This window comes from Homalodisca vitripennis, chromosome 6 (genome assembly GCF_021130785.1).
Source record: "Homalodisca vitripennis isolate AUS2020 chromosome 6, UT_GWSS_2.1, whole genome shotgun sequence".
NCBI lineage: Eukaryota > Metazoa > Arthropoda > Insecta > Hemiptera > Cicadellidae > Homalodisca > Homalodisca vitripennis.
The window spans coordinates 13,108,156-13,125,349 of NC_060212.1; the positions used below are offsets into that span (position 1 = coordinate 13,108,156).

A 17,194-nucleotide genomic window follows, 5' to 3' on the forward strand; every position below is an offset into this window, starting at 1 on the left:
TAAACTATAATTTGATGGTCTATTATCACAATCACACCATTTTTATAATTATTCATTCTACTTGTGAATTACTGACAACCCGTTTCTTGTTGCTATGTTTTCTAGCCTCATTTACTTGTTCCACAATACCCAATCTGCCACTTGCCCATATTGATATGTTATCAGTTTGGTTTGATACATTTTGATTGGAAACTTGGCTGTTCAAACCGTTCAAGGAACTATTTTCCAAAACACTGTTTACGTGTTCACTTTCACTTATCTCGTTATTGACAGTAGATAAGTTTGTCTTTGATAACGATATATGTTTATTAATCTCCTGTTTGAAGGAAGTCATCTCAGCCCTTAACCTTCAGTTTTCAGACGATACCTCGTGAAGTTTATGAACAATATCGGCGGTATAATGTTTTTGTTAAGTCAAATAGTTTTTTCACAGTTTCATTGATATCAATGAAATGCTCCACAGTGCAGTGATTTGAAACCATGCTAATTATTTTCAGTCCATACGGCACACAGAACCATTTCACTTCCTACATTTATAATGTTGTATTCTTTGGTTGAAATATCAACACATATTATGATACCAGGGTTTACAAAAACCTTCACACTGAAGGCCTTGTCACTATCATTAACTTTAACATTACAGCCGGGACAGACAGATACATCGTCTTTACCCGCAATATTTTATTATCCATATTTACAATCAGAAAGAATTCTAGTACGAACTTTAGTGAATCCAAGGGATTTAAAGTACATTATGGCAGTTTTTGGGTACCGTAAATATTTTATAAAGGGAGAGTTTTTTCTTCTTTGCTTTACCTATGGCTGGGTACCGTCTCTGTAAATATAGGGCATGTCAAAATACCCACAGATGCAAGCCACACTAATATTCGAGAAATTAGGAGGGAGCTTAGTTCAAACTAGGCATTGCAATGCAGGTTGGGGGCCTAGTTCTAAATGGAAAAAGTGGGGGAAATGAATTTATAAACGCTTAAAATTGGTTTCTAATTTCTGGAATTGCAGAAAATTAACAGTTTTGTTCAAAGTAATTAAATAACTTAAAGATATCTTCTTCGCTATTTTTCTTAAACAGTGGGTTCACAAATTTGTGACGATCACATGCAAAATTAATTTAAATGAAACATAATATGCAATTTGAAAGGATAGATTAAATAAGCGCAAAATCGTAAGAGAAATACTGTGTAAAAATGTTGGCTAAACAAATTGTGGAGTATTTATCATTTCTTGTTGATTTTTTAAAGCAAACTTCTAAACCTTATGTAAACAGGTTTGAAAACTCAGCATATAATAAAACATATTATCAAATTGTCAAGAATATCTCAATATCTTCGTAGATTCGATATATCGATGGTTTGAGATCAATATTTTTTATTTATTCTGCTTTGGATTTAAGTTGTAGCCTTTTTAAGGTTATGGTTATGGGTAAAGTGTTTGTTTATGACTGAATTTCAAAATTTTTTCTGATATTGGTTTTAGTAATTGCTAGATTTGATTTAAAGAGGAATTTTTAGTGTCAATAATCATTTAGGTAAGCCTAACGTATAATTGTTCACATGCTTAGTTGTATTCCTCAAATGTTCTATATACCTAACCCTAATTCTTTATTTTGGGTATCAGTGAAATTATTAGCCAAGTTGCCAATTTTATAATTTCAGCTTGTTATTGATTTATTTCACCTGTCTTCTTGAACCAAATGCTTTTTAATATTAAAATTGGTATGGGCTGGGTTCTTTTTATCATTATGCCAGACCTAATGATTAAGGTGGAGGCCCATCAGCTTACCGACGTGAAACTGGCCATAGATTCCATCCATAAAAAGAACGAGTACCGGGGAACTAGTTCCTAAATGAATCCTAACCTAGTTCATCAACTCAAACCATACAAAATTTATATATTTAATTAATAACGTGACGGATAATACTACAAATAAAGATTTTTAAATGAACAAGCAGTACTTTTATGATAATAATCCCCTTTTATAGCAGCAATTTTCAAGACTATACTCAATTAAAAGGCAAGTTTTGAGAAACCCTATAAAAGGGCCCATACCTTAAAAACGTACAAACCAATTTTGATAAAACCTTCTGTACACATTAACTACATGGTCTACTATACTAAAATACAAGCCTCATTCTTAGGCCAACGCCTATTTCCGGAGCCACATCGATTTTACAGGCCAAGTGCTGACAAAAACCAATCTATGGACAGCCATATCTCAAAAACGTACGAGCCAATTTTGATAAAACTTTCTGTACACATTCACTACATGGTCCTACTACACTAAAATACAAGCCTCATTCTTAGGCCACACACGCCTATTTCCGGAGCCACATCGATTTTACAGGCCAAGTGCTGACAAAAACAAATCTATGGACAGCCATACCTCAAAAAACGTACGAGCCAACTTTGATAAAACTTTCTGTACACATTCACTACATGGTCTAGTATACTAAAATACAAGCCTCATTCTTAGGCCACGCCTATATTCCGGAGCCACATCGATTTTTACAGGCCTAGTGCTGACAAAAACCAATCTATGGACAGCCATATCTCAAAAACGTACGAGCCAATTTTGATAAAACTTTCTGTACACATTCACTACATGGTCTAGTATACTAAAATACAAGCCCTCATTCTTAGGCCACGCCTATTTCCGGAGCCACATCGATTTTACAGGCCTAGTGCTGACAAAAACCAATCTATGGACAGCTATATCTCAATAACGTACGAGCCAATTTTGATAAAACTTTCTGTACACATTCACTACATGGTCTACTATACTAAAATACAGGCCTCATTCTTAGGCCGCGCCTATTTCCGGAGACACATCGATTTTACAGGGCCAAGTGCTGACAAAAACCAATCTATCTAGGTTATGTGCTAAAAAAATCTAATCTATTAAATCAACACACCTGGAAAATCGTAGAGCATATTTAGGTTAATCCTCGCATACATATTGTAGCCACTTTATACATTCTTACATTCATACTTTACATTCATTTGAAGTAACTGTAAGATAAACTTACTTGTAGGTAAACACTTTTTAACACTACTTTAACACACTAACTTTTACTTTTACTTTAACACACTACTTTTACACTTTTTAAACACTACACTAAACAACTAATAACAACTATTCCATACGGTTTCTTCTGCCAGTTTTTCATTATAATATATTGAATGTGCAGAATAAATTGCATTTAACCTACGCCAAGACGGTTCACTGCTAAATGCCGGAGCTACCTAACCACTGTCCATTAGCGGAGAGACGGTATTTCAGTAATCAGTACTTTGTATAACGGTTACTTTTCTTACAGTATCTGTAACGGTTACTGAGAACTAAAAATACAGACAACAGATACTTTGTATCTAGTACTCTGTTACAAGGTACAAATATTTTCTCGTACGGATTACTTTACTAGTCCAGAAGTACTCATAAACTGTGTTTTAATTAAATAAACAGTGTTTATTAGGGAATATACTCAGTATTTTCACTGTTAAAAATACTGATTTAAAGTCTTCTAGTATTTTAAAAACGTTACAAATATGAAATACTGATTTAGAGTTCTAGTATTTAAAAACGTGAACAGTAAGGAAATAAATGCTGGTTTCAAGTATCCAGTGTTTTACTCAGTATCGCCGAGTAACTTGATTTGTTATGTAATACATTAAATGATAAATTTAAGAATATATCATAGCCAGAGATTTTAACATCAATGTTTTGAACAAAGACAGTACATTTAGGAATTTTTATATATAGTACTAGCGGGCCCGGCGCGCTTTGCTGCGCATTTCAATAATTTTTTGCAAAAGTTGCCCGCGGCTTCGCAACGCAATTTCCCGTTGAAAACAGTACACTATATTCACTTATTCATTTTTCTATCACATTCTAAACATTGCTGAGATAATTGATAGTCGTTCCATCGTGAGCCTCTTGGGCGTATTATGAAGGTATGTACCATATTCCTGCCTCTATCTAGCTGTTACCCACGGCTTCGCACGCAAATCTTAAGAACCGAAAGTCCTTATATTACTTAGTAAATTTTTTTTTTTACTATAAAAATTTTAGATTAAATTAGTTATATCTCCGATGCCACGATTGAGCTTGCTTTGTTGTCTCGATCGAGAGAATATGTACACACGGAGTTTTGAGAACCATACTTCTGTCAAAAAAAACAACTAAGGTTGATTTTATAACATTCTTTATATTTTGTAGCCAACGTAAGATAGTATATTATGATTATCTGCATTACTCTTCTGATCAAGCATGAGCATGGTTTATATTAAATAAATATTGCAGTTAAAGGTGAATTTTTACGTCAAATTTGAATTGTATTATCTGGATAGTAAAGTCTATGTTTAACAGTGATTGCAAAAACAGTTTAAACAAAATTTGTCGTTTCTCTTAAGCTTACTCTATGCTTTAAAACTATAAGTGTAATATATGTTTACAAAGAACAGCTGATTAAAAAATTTGAAAAAGACGTTAACATATGTTTGCTGCAATGCATTTCTTATGGGTATTTCTGTAACCAGTGGGGCGGAATCCTGAATCGGGAAAGGGATGGGCATAGCTTATAAACCTTCTCCGTGGAAAAATACATATACGTACAAATTTTCCATCATGATCGGTCCAATAGTTCACGATTCCATAAAGGACAAACATACAAACATTCATTTTTATATATATAGATAAATACAGAATAGCGTTAACTATTACATTAACAATATCCATTTAGTGACTACATACATCATTAAATAAAGAAGTTTGCCTCAAAATGTTATGTAAATGACAACACTGATTTTACAATTTTGCTACTATTTATAATATGTCATATTAATTAATATATTGTTGGATGAGCTAAGTTACCTCACAATATTCTTTAAATGGGTATACTGATTTTTCAATTAAAAATGATTTTAAACTTCGTTAAATATGCAAATTTGTGAAAATTAAGAAATAACAAGAATTTGGATCCTATAGCTGTGGGTTTTTTTTATTAAAAAGTTTCTAAGTTATGTATACTATCTTCATTTGATTTCACAAGCATGATAGTTTGAAAAATATAGACCATATACGGTAAGGATTCTTGGTACTTTGGGATTATACCGACCACACCCCAGACATGAATCGTTATTTCACACATTTCGTTTCTACTGATTACTAGATTAGCGTAGAACAATATTTTCGTCAATATAAAACAGGAATTGTCTTATATCGCAAACACCTCCCCATCCTCAGACAGAGGTCAAAGTCGAGCGTCTAGTAGATAACGTGATTGCAGAGTCTCGCCGCCCGTTCAGCTGGTGCATCGCTTTGTTGTACTTCCGTGTTTTACCTCTACATTTCTCCAAACACAAAAATTCAACAAAAACAAACATTTACCAAACTAAACTTTTTATTAAAAAAACACTCAAAACTTGTTTTTATTCTTGATCACATTCCGCCACCCAAAATGCGAGTGGCCTCCGGCCATCAGTCGCGGGCTTCGACAGCACCTTCGGTGCTGCCCCGCGCTGATGTCGACGAAAGAAAAACAACCCTCGAGATAGTACCTATCAGTTAAAATATCAAATTCTAGAGGGGCTAATCAGAAATATAAATTGAAATTGTAAGGAAAGGCAATGAATGTACCGTGCAAAATCACGTGATGCCGCGCGGCCTGCCGTAATCAGGATTCTCGAGAAAGATAAGATAACAGCGACAACAATACCGATCACAATACCTGGAAATGCTTGTAAGTTTGTAATTTTGTAATTGAAGAGTTGTTTTTTCGTTCTATCATGTTTGTTTCTATAAATTTCTATTTTTGTGTTCTTCATACTGGTGTGGTCGGTTATAATCCCAAAGTACCCAGGATTCTTAATTTTAGAAAAATGCTGTTGGTAAGCGGTAATAATGGTTTGGAGATTAGCGGAAAAGACTGTTTAATGAGGGTAATTGGTATATCATCAATTCCTGTTGAGAATTTGTTTTCAAAAGCCATTACAATCGTTTAAAATTCTTTCATCAACCTCTTTAAATTTGAAAAAAATGAGCTTGATATACTCAGTATTATCAGCGTTAAAAATACTGATTTAAAGTCTTCTAGTATTTAAAACGTTACAAATATGAAATACTGATTTAGAGTTCTAGTATTTAAAACGTGAACAGTAAGGAAATAATGCCTGGTTTCAAGTATCCAGTGTTTTATCAAAATTGGCTCGTACGTTTTTGAGATATGGCTTGTCCATAGATTGGTTTTTTGTCAGCACTTGACCTGTAAAATCGATGTGGCTCCGAAATAGGCGTGGCCTAAGAATGAGGCTTGTATTTTAGTATACTAGACCATGTAGTGAAATGTGTACAGAAAGTTTATCAAAATTGGCTCGTACGTTTTTGAGATATGGCTGTCCATAGATTGGTTTTTGTCAGCACTTGGCCTATAAAGTTATTGTGGCTCCGGAAATAGGCGTGGCCTAAGAATGAGGCTTGTATTTTAGTATACTAGACCATGTAGTGAATGTGTACAGAAAGTTTTATCAAAATTGGCTCGTACGTTTTTTGAGATATGGCTGTCCATAGATTGGTTTTTTGTCAGCACTTGACCTGTAAAATCGATGTGGCTCCGGAAATAGGCGTGGCCTAAGAAATGAGGCTTGTATTTTAGTATACTAGACCATGTAGTGAAATGTGTACAGAAAGTTTTATCAAAATTGGCTCGTACGTTTTTGAGATATGGCTGTCCATAGATTGGTTTTTGTCAGCACTTGGCCTATAAAGTTATTGTGGCTCCGGAAATAGGCGTGGCCTAAGAATGAGGCTTGTATTTTAGTATACTAGACCATGTAGTGAATGTGTACAGAAAGTTTTTATCAAAATTGGCTCGTACGTTTTTGAGATATGGCTGTCCATAGATTGGTTTTTGTCAGCACTAGGCCTGTAAAATCGATATGGCTCCGGAAATAGGCGTGGCCTAAGAATGAGGCTTGTATTTTAGTATACTAGACCATGTAGTGAATGTGTACAGAAAGTTTTATCAAAGTTGGCTCGTACGTTTTCGAGATATGGCTGTCCATAGATTTGTTTTTGTCAGCACTTGGCCTGTAAAATCGATGTGGCTCCGGAAATAGGCGTGGCCTAAGAATGAGGCTTGTATTTTTAGTGTAGTAGACCATGTAGTGAATGTTGTACAGAAAGTTTTATCAAAATTGGCTCGTACGTTTTTGAGATATGGCCATCTATAGATTGGTATTTGTCCAAAAATAGGAGAGGTCTAAAATGAGGGTAGTAATATAATACAGTAGACCATGTATTCAAAGTAATGTATTAAGTATAATCTATAGATATTTTTTGTATTTGTTCTTTTTTTAAATTATAAAATTTAATTTTAATAATATAATTTAATCCTGAAGCGATTGAACTGGTTCAGGAACTAGGTTAGTGGTAGTTCAGGAACTAGGTCAGGAGCAGTACATGAAACCAGGTTAGATTCAAGTCAGCGATTAGTTCTTTTTATGGATGGAATCTATGGCCAGTTTCACACTGCTCATCAGCTTTGAGTTCTAACCGCAGCTGTAGTATAATAATAGTCCAACACTGGAATGATCAATATTCATGATTAAAGAATCCCAAATATAACTACTTGAGCTAAATTACAGGGTAGAGTATGATAAGCGGACTTGGTTTTGTATATCGATATTGACAAACGATATTACTTAATTATAACTTTCGATATAACTAACCGATACTGATTTTTGAACAATAACTAACTTGTTGAATTTTTCCTATTTCCAGTTCTAATTGTTTAATTAATCGTTAGAGCTCATTTATTATTTATAAGATCACTTTGTGCATTATATTAGTTATTTTAATTTAAAATATGATTGTGATTATGGCTTTGATAAATAAATAATAAGTATCAATGATTGTAATAATCAATGTAGCCTACCCAAATTACATTATAGGTATTTCAAATTACAGTATAAAAAGTACCTAATAATATTGTGGTGAATAAAAAACTATCTAGGCTAAGTATTATCATAAAACATAACAGACAAAACAGTGTAACATTTACTTACTTCTTACTATTTTGAAGGGTAAACGTGTCGGGGTACCTTGTGACACAAATTAATGAAATATACATAACCATTGCACTTTTTCTGCTATTACAGATGGAAAGTATTAGTGTCAGTAACAGGTTATTTGGGTAGAGTATGATAAGTGGACCCGGTTTTTATATCGAAATTATCAAGCTATATTTAATTATTATAACCATCAATATAATCAATAAATGGTAACTAATTTGAACAATAAACGGTAATCATTTGCACCAACCATACACTCATTTTTATATTCTAAACACAATTTGTTCTATAAGTAACTTCTTTTAAATAAAAAAAGATAGTAAACTTAAGAAAACTATACAAAAGAACACTAAAAGATGATTTGCCCTGTCTTTCTTGGTTTTAAGATTTTGTTTGTCACATTTTCTTTATTATTTAAATGTCATTTTTCCTATCACCGATCTTAATTTTATTGTTTGATTAATGGTTTAGGTTCCTCTATTATTTATGACATTACGTAATTATTTAATTATTTCTATTAACTTGAAACATATGAGTTTAATTTAGTTTTAAATTCGTTCATATCAATTGATAGTTCAAACAAGGATATTTGATACATAAAGTATCATCGATGATTGTAATAAACAATATAAAAACCAGGTCCGCTTATCGTACTCTGCCCGGGTATTGAGTGGTAGCCTACTAATGGGATACTGTTAATTAAGTAATAGCTAGGCTGAATGATTTGGTGTTCTCATAACTTTCTGGTTTTCAGTTACTCAATAATCAGCAAGAGCAGAGGTAAGTTTTAATGAAGCTAGGAATGGAAACATTACACTATGGAATGTTATTATGTGATATACATATTGGTTTAAGGTATATCGTAAATATGTTATTAGTAGTACCAAAATTAATAGCGCTCACGTGATCTAAGCTTGAATTTGGGTACTATCTCGAGGGATGTTTTTTCTTTTTTTTCAAGTCGCCACCTAAGTAGGCTACACATTGATGGCCAGGGGCATTTCTGATTAATACTATCCTAATCTCAGATCATGTCACAGATCATCCAACATCAGATCACCAGTCATAATTTGATTAGTTTATCAGTTTAAATTTAACATCAGTCAGTTAATTAAATTGTTATATTCTACATGTTACAACATAATTATCTGGAGGCCACTATTTTTGGAAGAATTTTTCTTACCAGGGACCTAAAAACACTACATTATTTGAAAGAACAGACTTTATTTGCGTTACTGTGAAAATTACATGCCATTATGATGATCAGTTCTTGTTTCCTGCCTTCCGAAGGCCACTCTGTCCCTATCTACTACTGTTTATTAGACTTTATAAGTTGGTAAATACTTATGTATGTATTATAAAACAGTTAAGCAGCACTCACGTAATTTGAGCTTGTGTTTATGTACTATCTCAAGGGATGTTTTCTTTTTTTTTTATCACCAGAAGTGCAGGGTGCCAAAGGCGACACCAAAGCCCACTGATGACCAGGGGGCATTTCCGATCATATTTTCCTGACCTCAGATCACGTCCCAGATTGTCTAACTGTTCTGACATCATATCATGTTGGGATGCAGAAAACACGAACCAATCATTACAATGACATGTCATTTTTACAGTAAGTGAAATAAAGTCTGTTTTTATTAACAATGTAGTTTTTTAGGTCCCCGGTAAGAGAAACTCTTCGAAAAATAATGAGCTTCGGATAATACCAAAGTACTTAACGATAACATTTTCATATCTGCTACAACTATATTTGGTGTATTGATGTTGTTTGGAGAGATTGTTCTTTAAATTGTGCCTTGCTCTCCACCTTCCAAGATGACTTATTAACACGCTTGTACTGAACCATTACCTTCGTCAGGAGGGAAGTGTGCTTCTGTTGTTTCAACTTCGTTTAACCTCATCAACCATGGATAGGCCAAAAGATCACCATGAGACAAAATTAAATGTAAAAAAGCCAAAACCTCTGACTGAGCAGTACGAGTGTTCAACTCGCTTTTGGAACCTGCTTTCATCTGGATTGCCCTGTTTTCAAAATTTGCTGGAGACTGAATGTTATACCTCAACTATAAATTTTTAATTAAATTCGGGTCTGTAACTGAGTAATTACTCATTTCAGTAACTCTGTTGCACTTAACGTCACCTTGGGAGGTGGAGAGCAATGCATAATTACCTTATTTTTAACCAATAATTGGTCAAGATCAAATCTGTAGTGATTTACAAAGAAATTGTGGTTCTTTACAAACATTTTATATATCCAACCAGTAAATGACACACTCATTTTAGTAGGACATGAGTAAAACTAGTAAGAGTTTGTAAGTAAAAAAAAAAAATAGATTAGAAATGTGGGAAGGGGGTCCTTGCCGATGTTTTGCCCCAAGAGCAGTCTTGAAAGTACCGTGTGGTTGGGTAATTGTTTTTAATTACTGTATCAACTAAAATTTTTTTACTATTGCAATATAATGACGTTTAACACAATTACACATGTTGGATAGAGAAACTGTGTGAATAAAACTAAAAATAATAATTTAATATATTGAGCAAAGTTAAATTAGTAATTCTCTTTCCCTTTCTCTTATTTAATCTGTACTGATCCCAAAATGCCTCAATCACACTCCTAAGGCCTGTATATAGAGGCAAATATCCAAATTTAAGGTAGTTGATATCTATAAGACATCACACATACTTTGTGTTATCATAACTTCATAGTGTCCCATAAATCTCTTAATGATATCTTATACTCCATTTTCAGTAATGAAGTATACTTAAAATTTGAGATCTTATTGTTATATTCATTAAAATAAGGATGGCAGACTAGGTTGATGTGATGCTGCTTCATGGCTTGCTAGCAAAGTTTATATTCCAAACCAATCCTGGCAAGATGCGGACAAGATTGGACTTGTAATTATTAAGGTAGTGTATTCCCAGTCTATAATATCGATGACAGGGGGATTCACAAAGATGGTGTGTAGACTTGACTTTAAGTGGCTGAACCTTAGCAAAGCCTGTCACTTGTGGGGTGGGAAAAATTTCATTTCTGTGTTTGCATGACATCTTGAAATCGTGCATGAAGCCTCATTTGTATTTGAGGAACATAGTCCGATGATGGTGCATGTCACTCTATTGGATTTGGGTGAGCGTTAGCGAATATTTTTATATTGGTATTATGTAAAAATAGGTCCAATCGTATTTTCTGGTTGGACAACAAGAAAATAGCAGAATAAATAATTTTGTAATCAAACACAATAACCTATAAGAGATTAAAACATGTGGCATATTAAAGCATGTAGTCCAACTGTCCCAACACATACATTATTTTATTGCGAGTTCGTGATAAGACTCATTTAAACACCGATATGAAACCCAATTTAATGCAGTAATATGCAACCTCAGCGAAGCCTGTTACGATATGTTGTGTGGCAGACTCCTACTTCATAATATTTTTAGGATGGAAAGAGAAACAATATCTGGCAAAAATTAGTTTTGTATTTTATAATAGAAAGAATTAGTTTTTTTGAGGTTATTTTAGGGCGTGTTTAGTGAATAATACAATATTTTTAGTTTACATTATTTACAAACTTAAGGATAAAAAGTACTTAAGTACAATATACTATTCCTAGTTTTATTAGATTCAAGATTCAAAAATTCTTTATTCGTACATAGTACAGCGTGTACATGAATAGTGTCACTAAGTTTTTTACAATATACTAATTAATCTATATGTCATTTAAAATTAAAATTATACAATGTAATAAGAAATAAACAATCCAGAAGCTTATATACATGAAATACTAAAATTACATACCAGGCATTCCCAATCTACCTTCCCTCCCAAAAACTCATCAGGGAGTACAGAGCCAGATATATCAAATATATTTTTAACTCTTTTTTCATTTTAATAAAATTTTGTTCATTTATTATTTTTGTTGGTAGTTTTGTTAAAAATTTATGGCCCATAAAATCAGTTCTTTTTTTGAAAAATTCTAGTTTGTGCTGAGGGACATTTCTTTTAAATCTAGTATTATAATGATGTAAAATTTTTGTAGGTTTTGCATTCTCTCATTTTGTTATATATATATGAATATATATATGATATATATATATTTGTTATATATATATATATATTATATATATAAATATATATATATATATATATATAACAAAATGAGAGAAATGCAAAACCTACAAAAATTTTATAGGTGAAATATATATATATATCACTGTCTCATATATGTATAGACTGTAAACAGTTAAAATTTGTGTTCTGAAAACAAATTTTTGACAGATTCTGTTTTTTTTTTTAGTCTAAACATTGCTCTAAGAGCTCTCTTTTGTTGGCGTAAAATTTTGTCTAAATTTTTCTTTGTTGTTGCACCATATATACTAATTCCATAGGCTAAGTGTGAATGTACTAGTGAGAAATATATAGTCCGCAATGTCTGTACACTACAAATCTGCGACATCTGTCGGAGTGCATAGATACCAGAAGACATTTTAATAAATTACGTGCTCAGTGTGTTTGTTCCATGACAGATTCTCGTCAATTATGAGTCCTAAAAATTTTGTGTGCTCAACTTGGGATATATCATTATTATTTAAATTAATATCAAATTTGGGTGTTATTCTTGATTGTTGAGTGGAAAACAAAATGAAAATTTGATTTAGTTGAATTTAAGAGTAATTGTTTGTTATCTAAATATTGTTTAACTAAATTTAGACTAATGTGAGAAGATATTTCTATATCTTCTTCTGAATTACCTGATATGGTGATGTTGGTATCATCTGCAAACAAACAAATGCCACAGTCCTGCGGAACCACCTTAGGTAGTCCATTAATGTAACAGAGGAAAAGTAATGGGCCCAAAATGGATCCTTGAGGGACTCCGTATTTAATGGTTTCTATTTCAGACTTATATTTTCTTATAATGTGACACCTGCTCGGTTTTAATTTAGATGATGTGTGTTCTATTTCCACGTATTGTTTCCTCTCTGTTAAATATGATTCAAACCATAATAATTCTCTATTTTGAATACCTAGATTGTTAAGAGAGATTAGAAGTTCTTGGTGTGAGACGCTATCAAATGCCCGTGTGAGATCCAAGAAAATTCCAATTACCTTTTCACCCCTATCCACAGAGTTGATTATTGACTGAATAAAGTCAATGCCAGCGGTAGTAGTGGACTTTCCCGATCTAAAGCCATGTTGTTGCTTATCTAATAATTCACTGTTTTCTAAATAAATTTTACTAATTGAATATAAACTACTTTTTCAAATATTTTAGAAAACACAGGAAGAAGAGACACTGGCCTATAACATGAGGGGTCATTTGGGTTACTTTTTTGAAAATTGGGATTAATCTGGCAATCTTTAGTTGATTCGGAAAATAGCTTGAAATTAGAGATGAATTTATTAAGTGGACTAATGGCTGTAAAATGAATGGAAGAGATTGTTTTATTAGTTGTATAGTAAACCTCATCATTTCCAGATGATGGTTTATTTTTAAAAGACATGGACAAATTTTTTTTTAAATGAGTTTCTGAAATCTGATAAATCTAAATCTATTATTTGTCGTATGAGCATGTGGAAAATTTAATTGTTTTTCATTTCTAGAAGGTAAATTGGGTAATACTGTTTTTTATCAACTACGTTTACAAAAATACTTATTTAAATATATTTCCAACCTGTATTGGATCACTTACAACTTCCTTGTTTATATCTCTAAAAACTGTAATATTTTTTTTTACAAACTGGTTTTTTATTTATTTCTGTTTTAATTAATTGCCATGTTGATTTTGAAATTTTGCAAGAATTATTCATCTTTTGATCAAAGTATTGCTTTTTTTTCAATATATATAGCATTTTTCAATTCCTTTTTCATTTCTTTAACTTTTGATTTTAATTTTATATCCTTAAGTATCCTACAGTTTTTTTCTAAGTCTATCAATTTACACTGCTTGTATTTAATTTCATCAGTTATCCATTTACTTTTGTGATTTTCTATTTTGGTGACTATCAATTTAGGAAAATGTACTTCAAAAATTATAACTAAAAATAGAATAAAACACATCATATTTCATACGCACTGGTGCTTGGTAGACATCCGACCATGCCGTATTTGCTAGGCTGCTTAAGAATGACTTAATATTACTCTGTGTAAATTTTCTAATATATTTATTCGTTACACTGTTCTGCCTTTCACCAAGATCTAAAATTTCAATTATCTGTGCATTTACATTAAACATATCTAAATATTTTGTTTTCAATATTATTTTTGGTTTTTTTTTGTAGGCGGAGGATTGGAGTCAACGATTGAAGAATAACGGATAATGAAAATCCAAGATAAAGAAAGTTATAAATTTGTTTGAGCACAGATGAGTTACAGCCAGTAAAAGGGAAACTATTTCAACATAAGCAAAGTTTTAATAAAGTGATATCCAAAAGAAGGATATTGGAATGACAACTTTTGAATGGTAACCAAGAGTAAAACAAATATGAGAATTAATTAAATTAGACATTTTGTAAATTTAAAGATGAGTAGAGGAAAAGAGAGACTTTTGGAATTATACGGCGATGACCACCCAGGATTTGGTTCTTACCTTGAGTGTATGACGAGAGCAAATTTCACAGGACTGGCTACATTTACAATTGCTTTTTCGTCCACATATATAGCTCAGAGTATATTGAAGAATAAACTGCCGTATTCATCAAAATTCTATGTCTTATCATCAACAGTCGTAGCAGCATATTTTTCGTACAAAGTGTCAAAGGCAAGGAGTCAAGTGTGTCAGGCAGCCTGGCTTGCAGCTGAAGATAAGAGTACTTACTTTACTGAACTCGAAAAAACTTCACCAACTCCTGTCAGCTGAGAGTAGATTTCAAACTACCGCCTTTGCTTAGTGAAAATGTATAGTTTTGTAGCAAGAAAACATACTTAGACACGGTTTGCCATATCCAGTCTTAGGTTGCAATCAAGAGAATATAGTCAAGAACTGTTTTTTTGGTAAGTTAAACACGGATTTTGTTTTTAAACAAAAATCTAATTATTTAAGCTGTACAAAATATTTTTTAAGAGATGCTAGAGAAATAAATGTTGAATATCAAATATCAAGGAATTTTTCTACAAATAAATTACTTTGTAAGAGCAACAATAGGCATGAGTCTGATGATGAATATGAAGAAGAACTGGAAGATCCAAATTACAAGGATCTTGTGAGACAAACGTTTAAAATGTCAGATGTAGGACATCAGGTGTTTGTAATTCAACCGTACATTAAGTGGGGGCCTTCCAAACGAACTAATACAACGCCAAAACTACAATTAGACGAAGCAGTAGCTCTCATTAAGACCTTGCCTGAGTGGAATGTAGTATCAACAAGGCTAGTCTCAATGATGAATTTCAATAAACCAAAAATATTTGGAAAAGGAAATTTGGAAATTTTGTCAGAGATAGTAACAAAAAATAAAGCTATAACTGCTGTGTTTATTAGCCTAAATATGTTAAGCCCACAACAACACAGGGCTCTGGAAGAAGCGTTCAAGGTACCTGTATACGATCGGTACATGATAGTGATCCAAATATTTAAACTGCACGCCACAACCAAAGCTGCAAAGATTCAAGTTGCCATTGGAGAAATTCCGTATATGTGGTCTTGGCTAAAACACGATCACGAAGGCATGAGTGACAAGATGGGAGGAGGCGCAACAATAGGAGGGCCAGGGGAGTCTTACATTGAAATTAAAAAGAGATTGCTTCAAGATAAAGAACGGAAACTTAAAAATGAGCTACAGAGGTTGAAAACTCAGAGGGAACTGTTGCGCAGCAGACGACAGAAACTGAACATCCCCACTGTTGCCGTTGTAGGGTACACGAATGCTGGGAAGACATCACTCATCAAGGCCCTGACTCGAGAGGAAACGTTGGAACCTAAAGATGTATTGTTTGCAACACTCGATGTAACAGTACACGGTGGAATCCTGCCGTCAGGTCTTAAAGTTTTGTTTGTTGACACGGTTGGTTTCCTGTCTGACATACCGACAAATCTTATCCAGTCCTTCGTCGCAACTTTAGAAGATGCGGTGCAAGCAGATGTTCTTATTCATATTCAAGATGTCAGCCATCCAGATTTGAGAGCACAAAATGATCACGTAATAGAAACGTTGAAATCCATTAAATTGCCCGAAAACTTGCTTGAGAATATGATAACTGTAGGGAACAAAATAGATCTGATTTCGGGTCCTTTACCAGATCTTGGCACAAGTATACCGGTGTCTGCAACATCTGGATTTGGCATAGAAGAGCTGAAGAGGAAGGTGGAACAGAAGATTATTAAGGCCACTGGACAGATTTTTATTAAAATCAGAGTTCCCAATGGTGGGTCAGAGTACAGTTGGTTGTTTAAAGAGGCAACAGTTATTCAGGTTACGGCAGATGAGAAGGATAATCAGTTTGCCGTACTAAACACATTAATAAGTGAAGCGAATTTGAACAGGTTCAAACACATATTTATTTCCTCTAAAGTCAAAAGGAATAAGGGATAGGTCTACTGTTGTTGAAATAAAGGAGCATTGTAAGAGTAATCTTTCTACCATGCATCTTATAGCAGTAAGAATAGAACTTGTATTAAATACACCTTTGTTGAAGACATAAATGAATTTATGAAATGTTATTTTTGAACTCGAAAACTTTGATGTACTGACTGTTAGTGATGTTCATAGTAGTTGTAAATATGAACTGAAAGCACCAGGTGCTTTTACTATTTAGTTTTAAAATGTACAATACTTGTTTTGTTGAATAAAACAATCGCTTTGTTAAGAATATTGCAAGCCTATTATGTGATTCATCTTCCTTACATTGGTGTAACATTACATTTTTTACTGTTGTGACAAAATCAGTTTAAATTACTATAACACTTGTTTGTTAAAATGTTAAATCATCTTATTACTTCCACAATATAACGTTGACTAAATGCATTGAAGCATACATTGTCCTTACACACCAATACTATCCAGTAAAAAACAATTTTGTGACTAATTTAATTGCCTGGTTTTGGATGTGGTAAGTATGACTGCAATTAACTTAGGCAAATTTATAGGTGGCAATGTAGGTGG

At 32.9% G+C, this 17,194-nt stretch overlaps 2 protein-coding genes across 5 annotated transcripts; both read left to right on the forward strand.

Annotated features, from left to right (window-relative positions):
* The first annotated feature begins 1,387 nt into the window (after positions 1-1,387).
* On the forward strand, positions 1,388-15,011 carry LOC124364116 (transmembrane protein 141). Of its 4 annotated transcripts, none has more exons than XM_046819320.1 (3): positions 1,388-1,546; positions 8,840-8,865; positions 14,375-15,011. In XM_046819320.1, the coding sequence occupies exon 3, from the start codon at positions 14,617-14,619 to the stop codon at positions 14,950-14,952; it is 336 nt and encodes a 111-aa protein (XP_046675276.1). In that variant the 5' UTR covers positions 1,388-1,546; positions 8,840-8,865; positions 14,375-14,616; the 3' UTR covers positions 14,953-15,011. The 4 variants fall into 4 exon arrangements, with proteins under 4 accessions (XP_046675276.1, XP_046675275.1, XP_046675277.1 ...); XM_046819319.1 differs by lacking the exon at positions 8,840-8,865 and adding an exon at positions 9,529-9,700; XM_046819321.1 differs by lacking the exon at positions 8,840-8,865 and adding an exon at positions 9,532-9,700.
* On the forward strand, positions 15,005-16,903 carry LOC124365298 (putative GTP-binding protein 6; the record flags this gene model as incomplete). The annotated part of the gene is made up of 1 exon (XM_046821267.1): positions 15,005-16,903. A coding segment is annotated over one exon (1,620 nt), but the record flags the coding sequence as incomplete, so codon positions are not given.
* Positions 16,904-17,194: the final 291 nt, after the last annotated feature.

Excerpts from the sequence above, each read along its gene's own strand:
- LOC124364116 (XM_046819320.1), top strand. The coding sequence starts at position 14,617 with ATGAGTAGAGGAAAAGAGAGACTTTTGGAATTATACGGCGATGACCAC.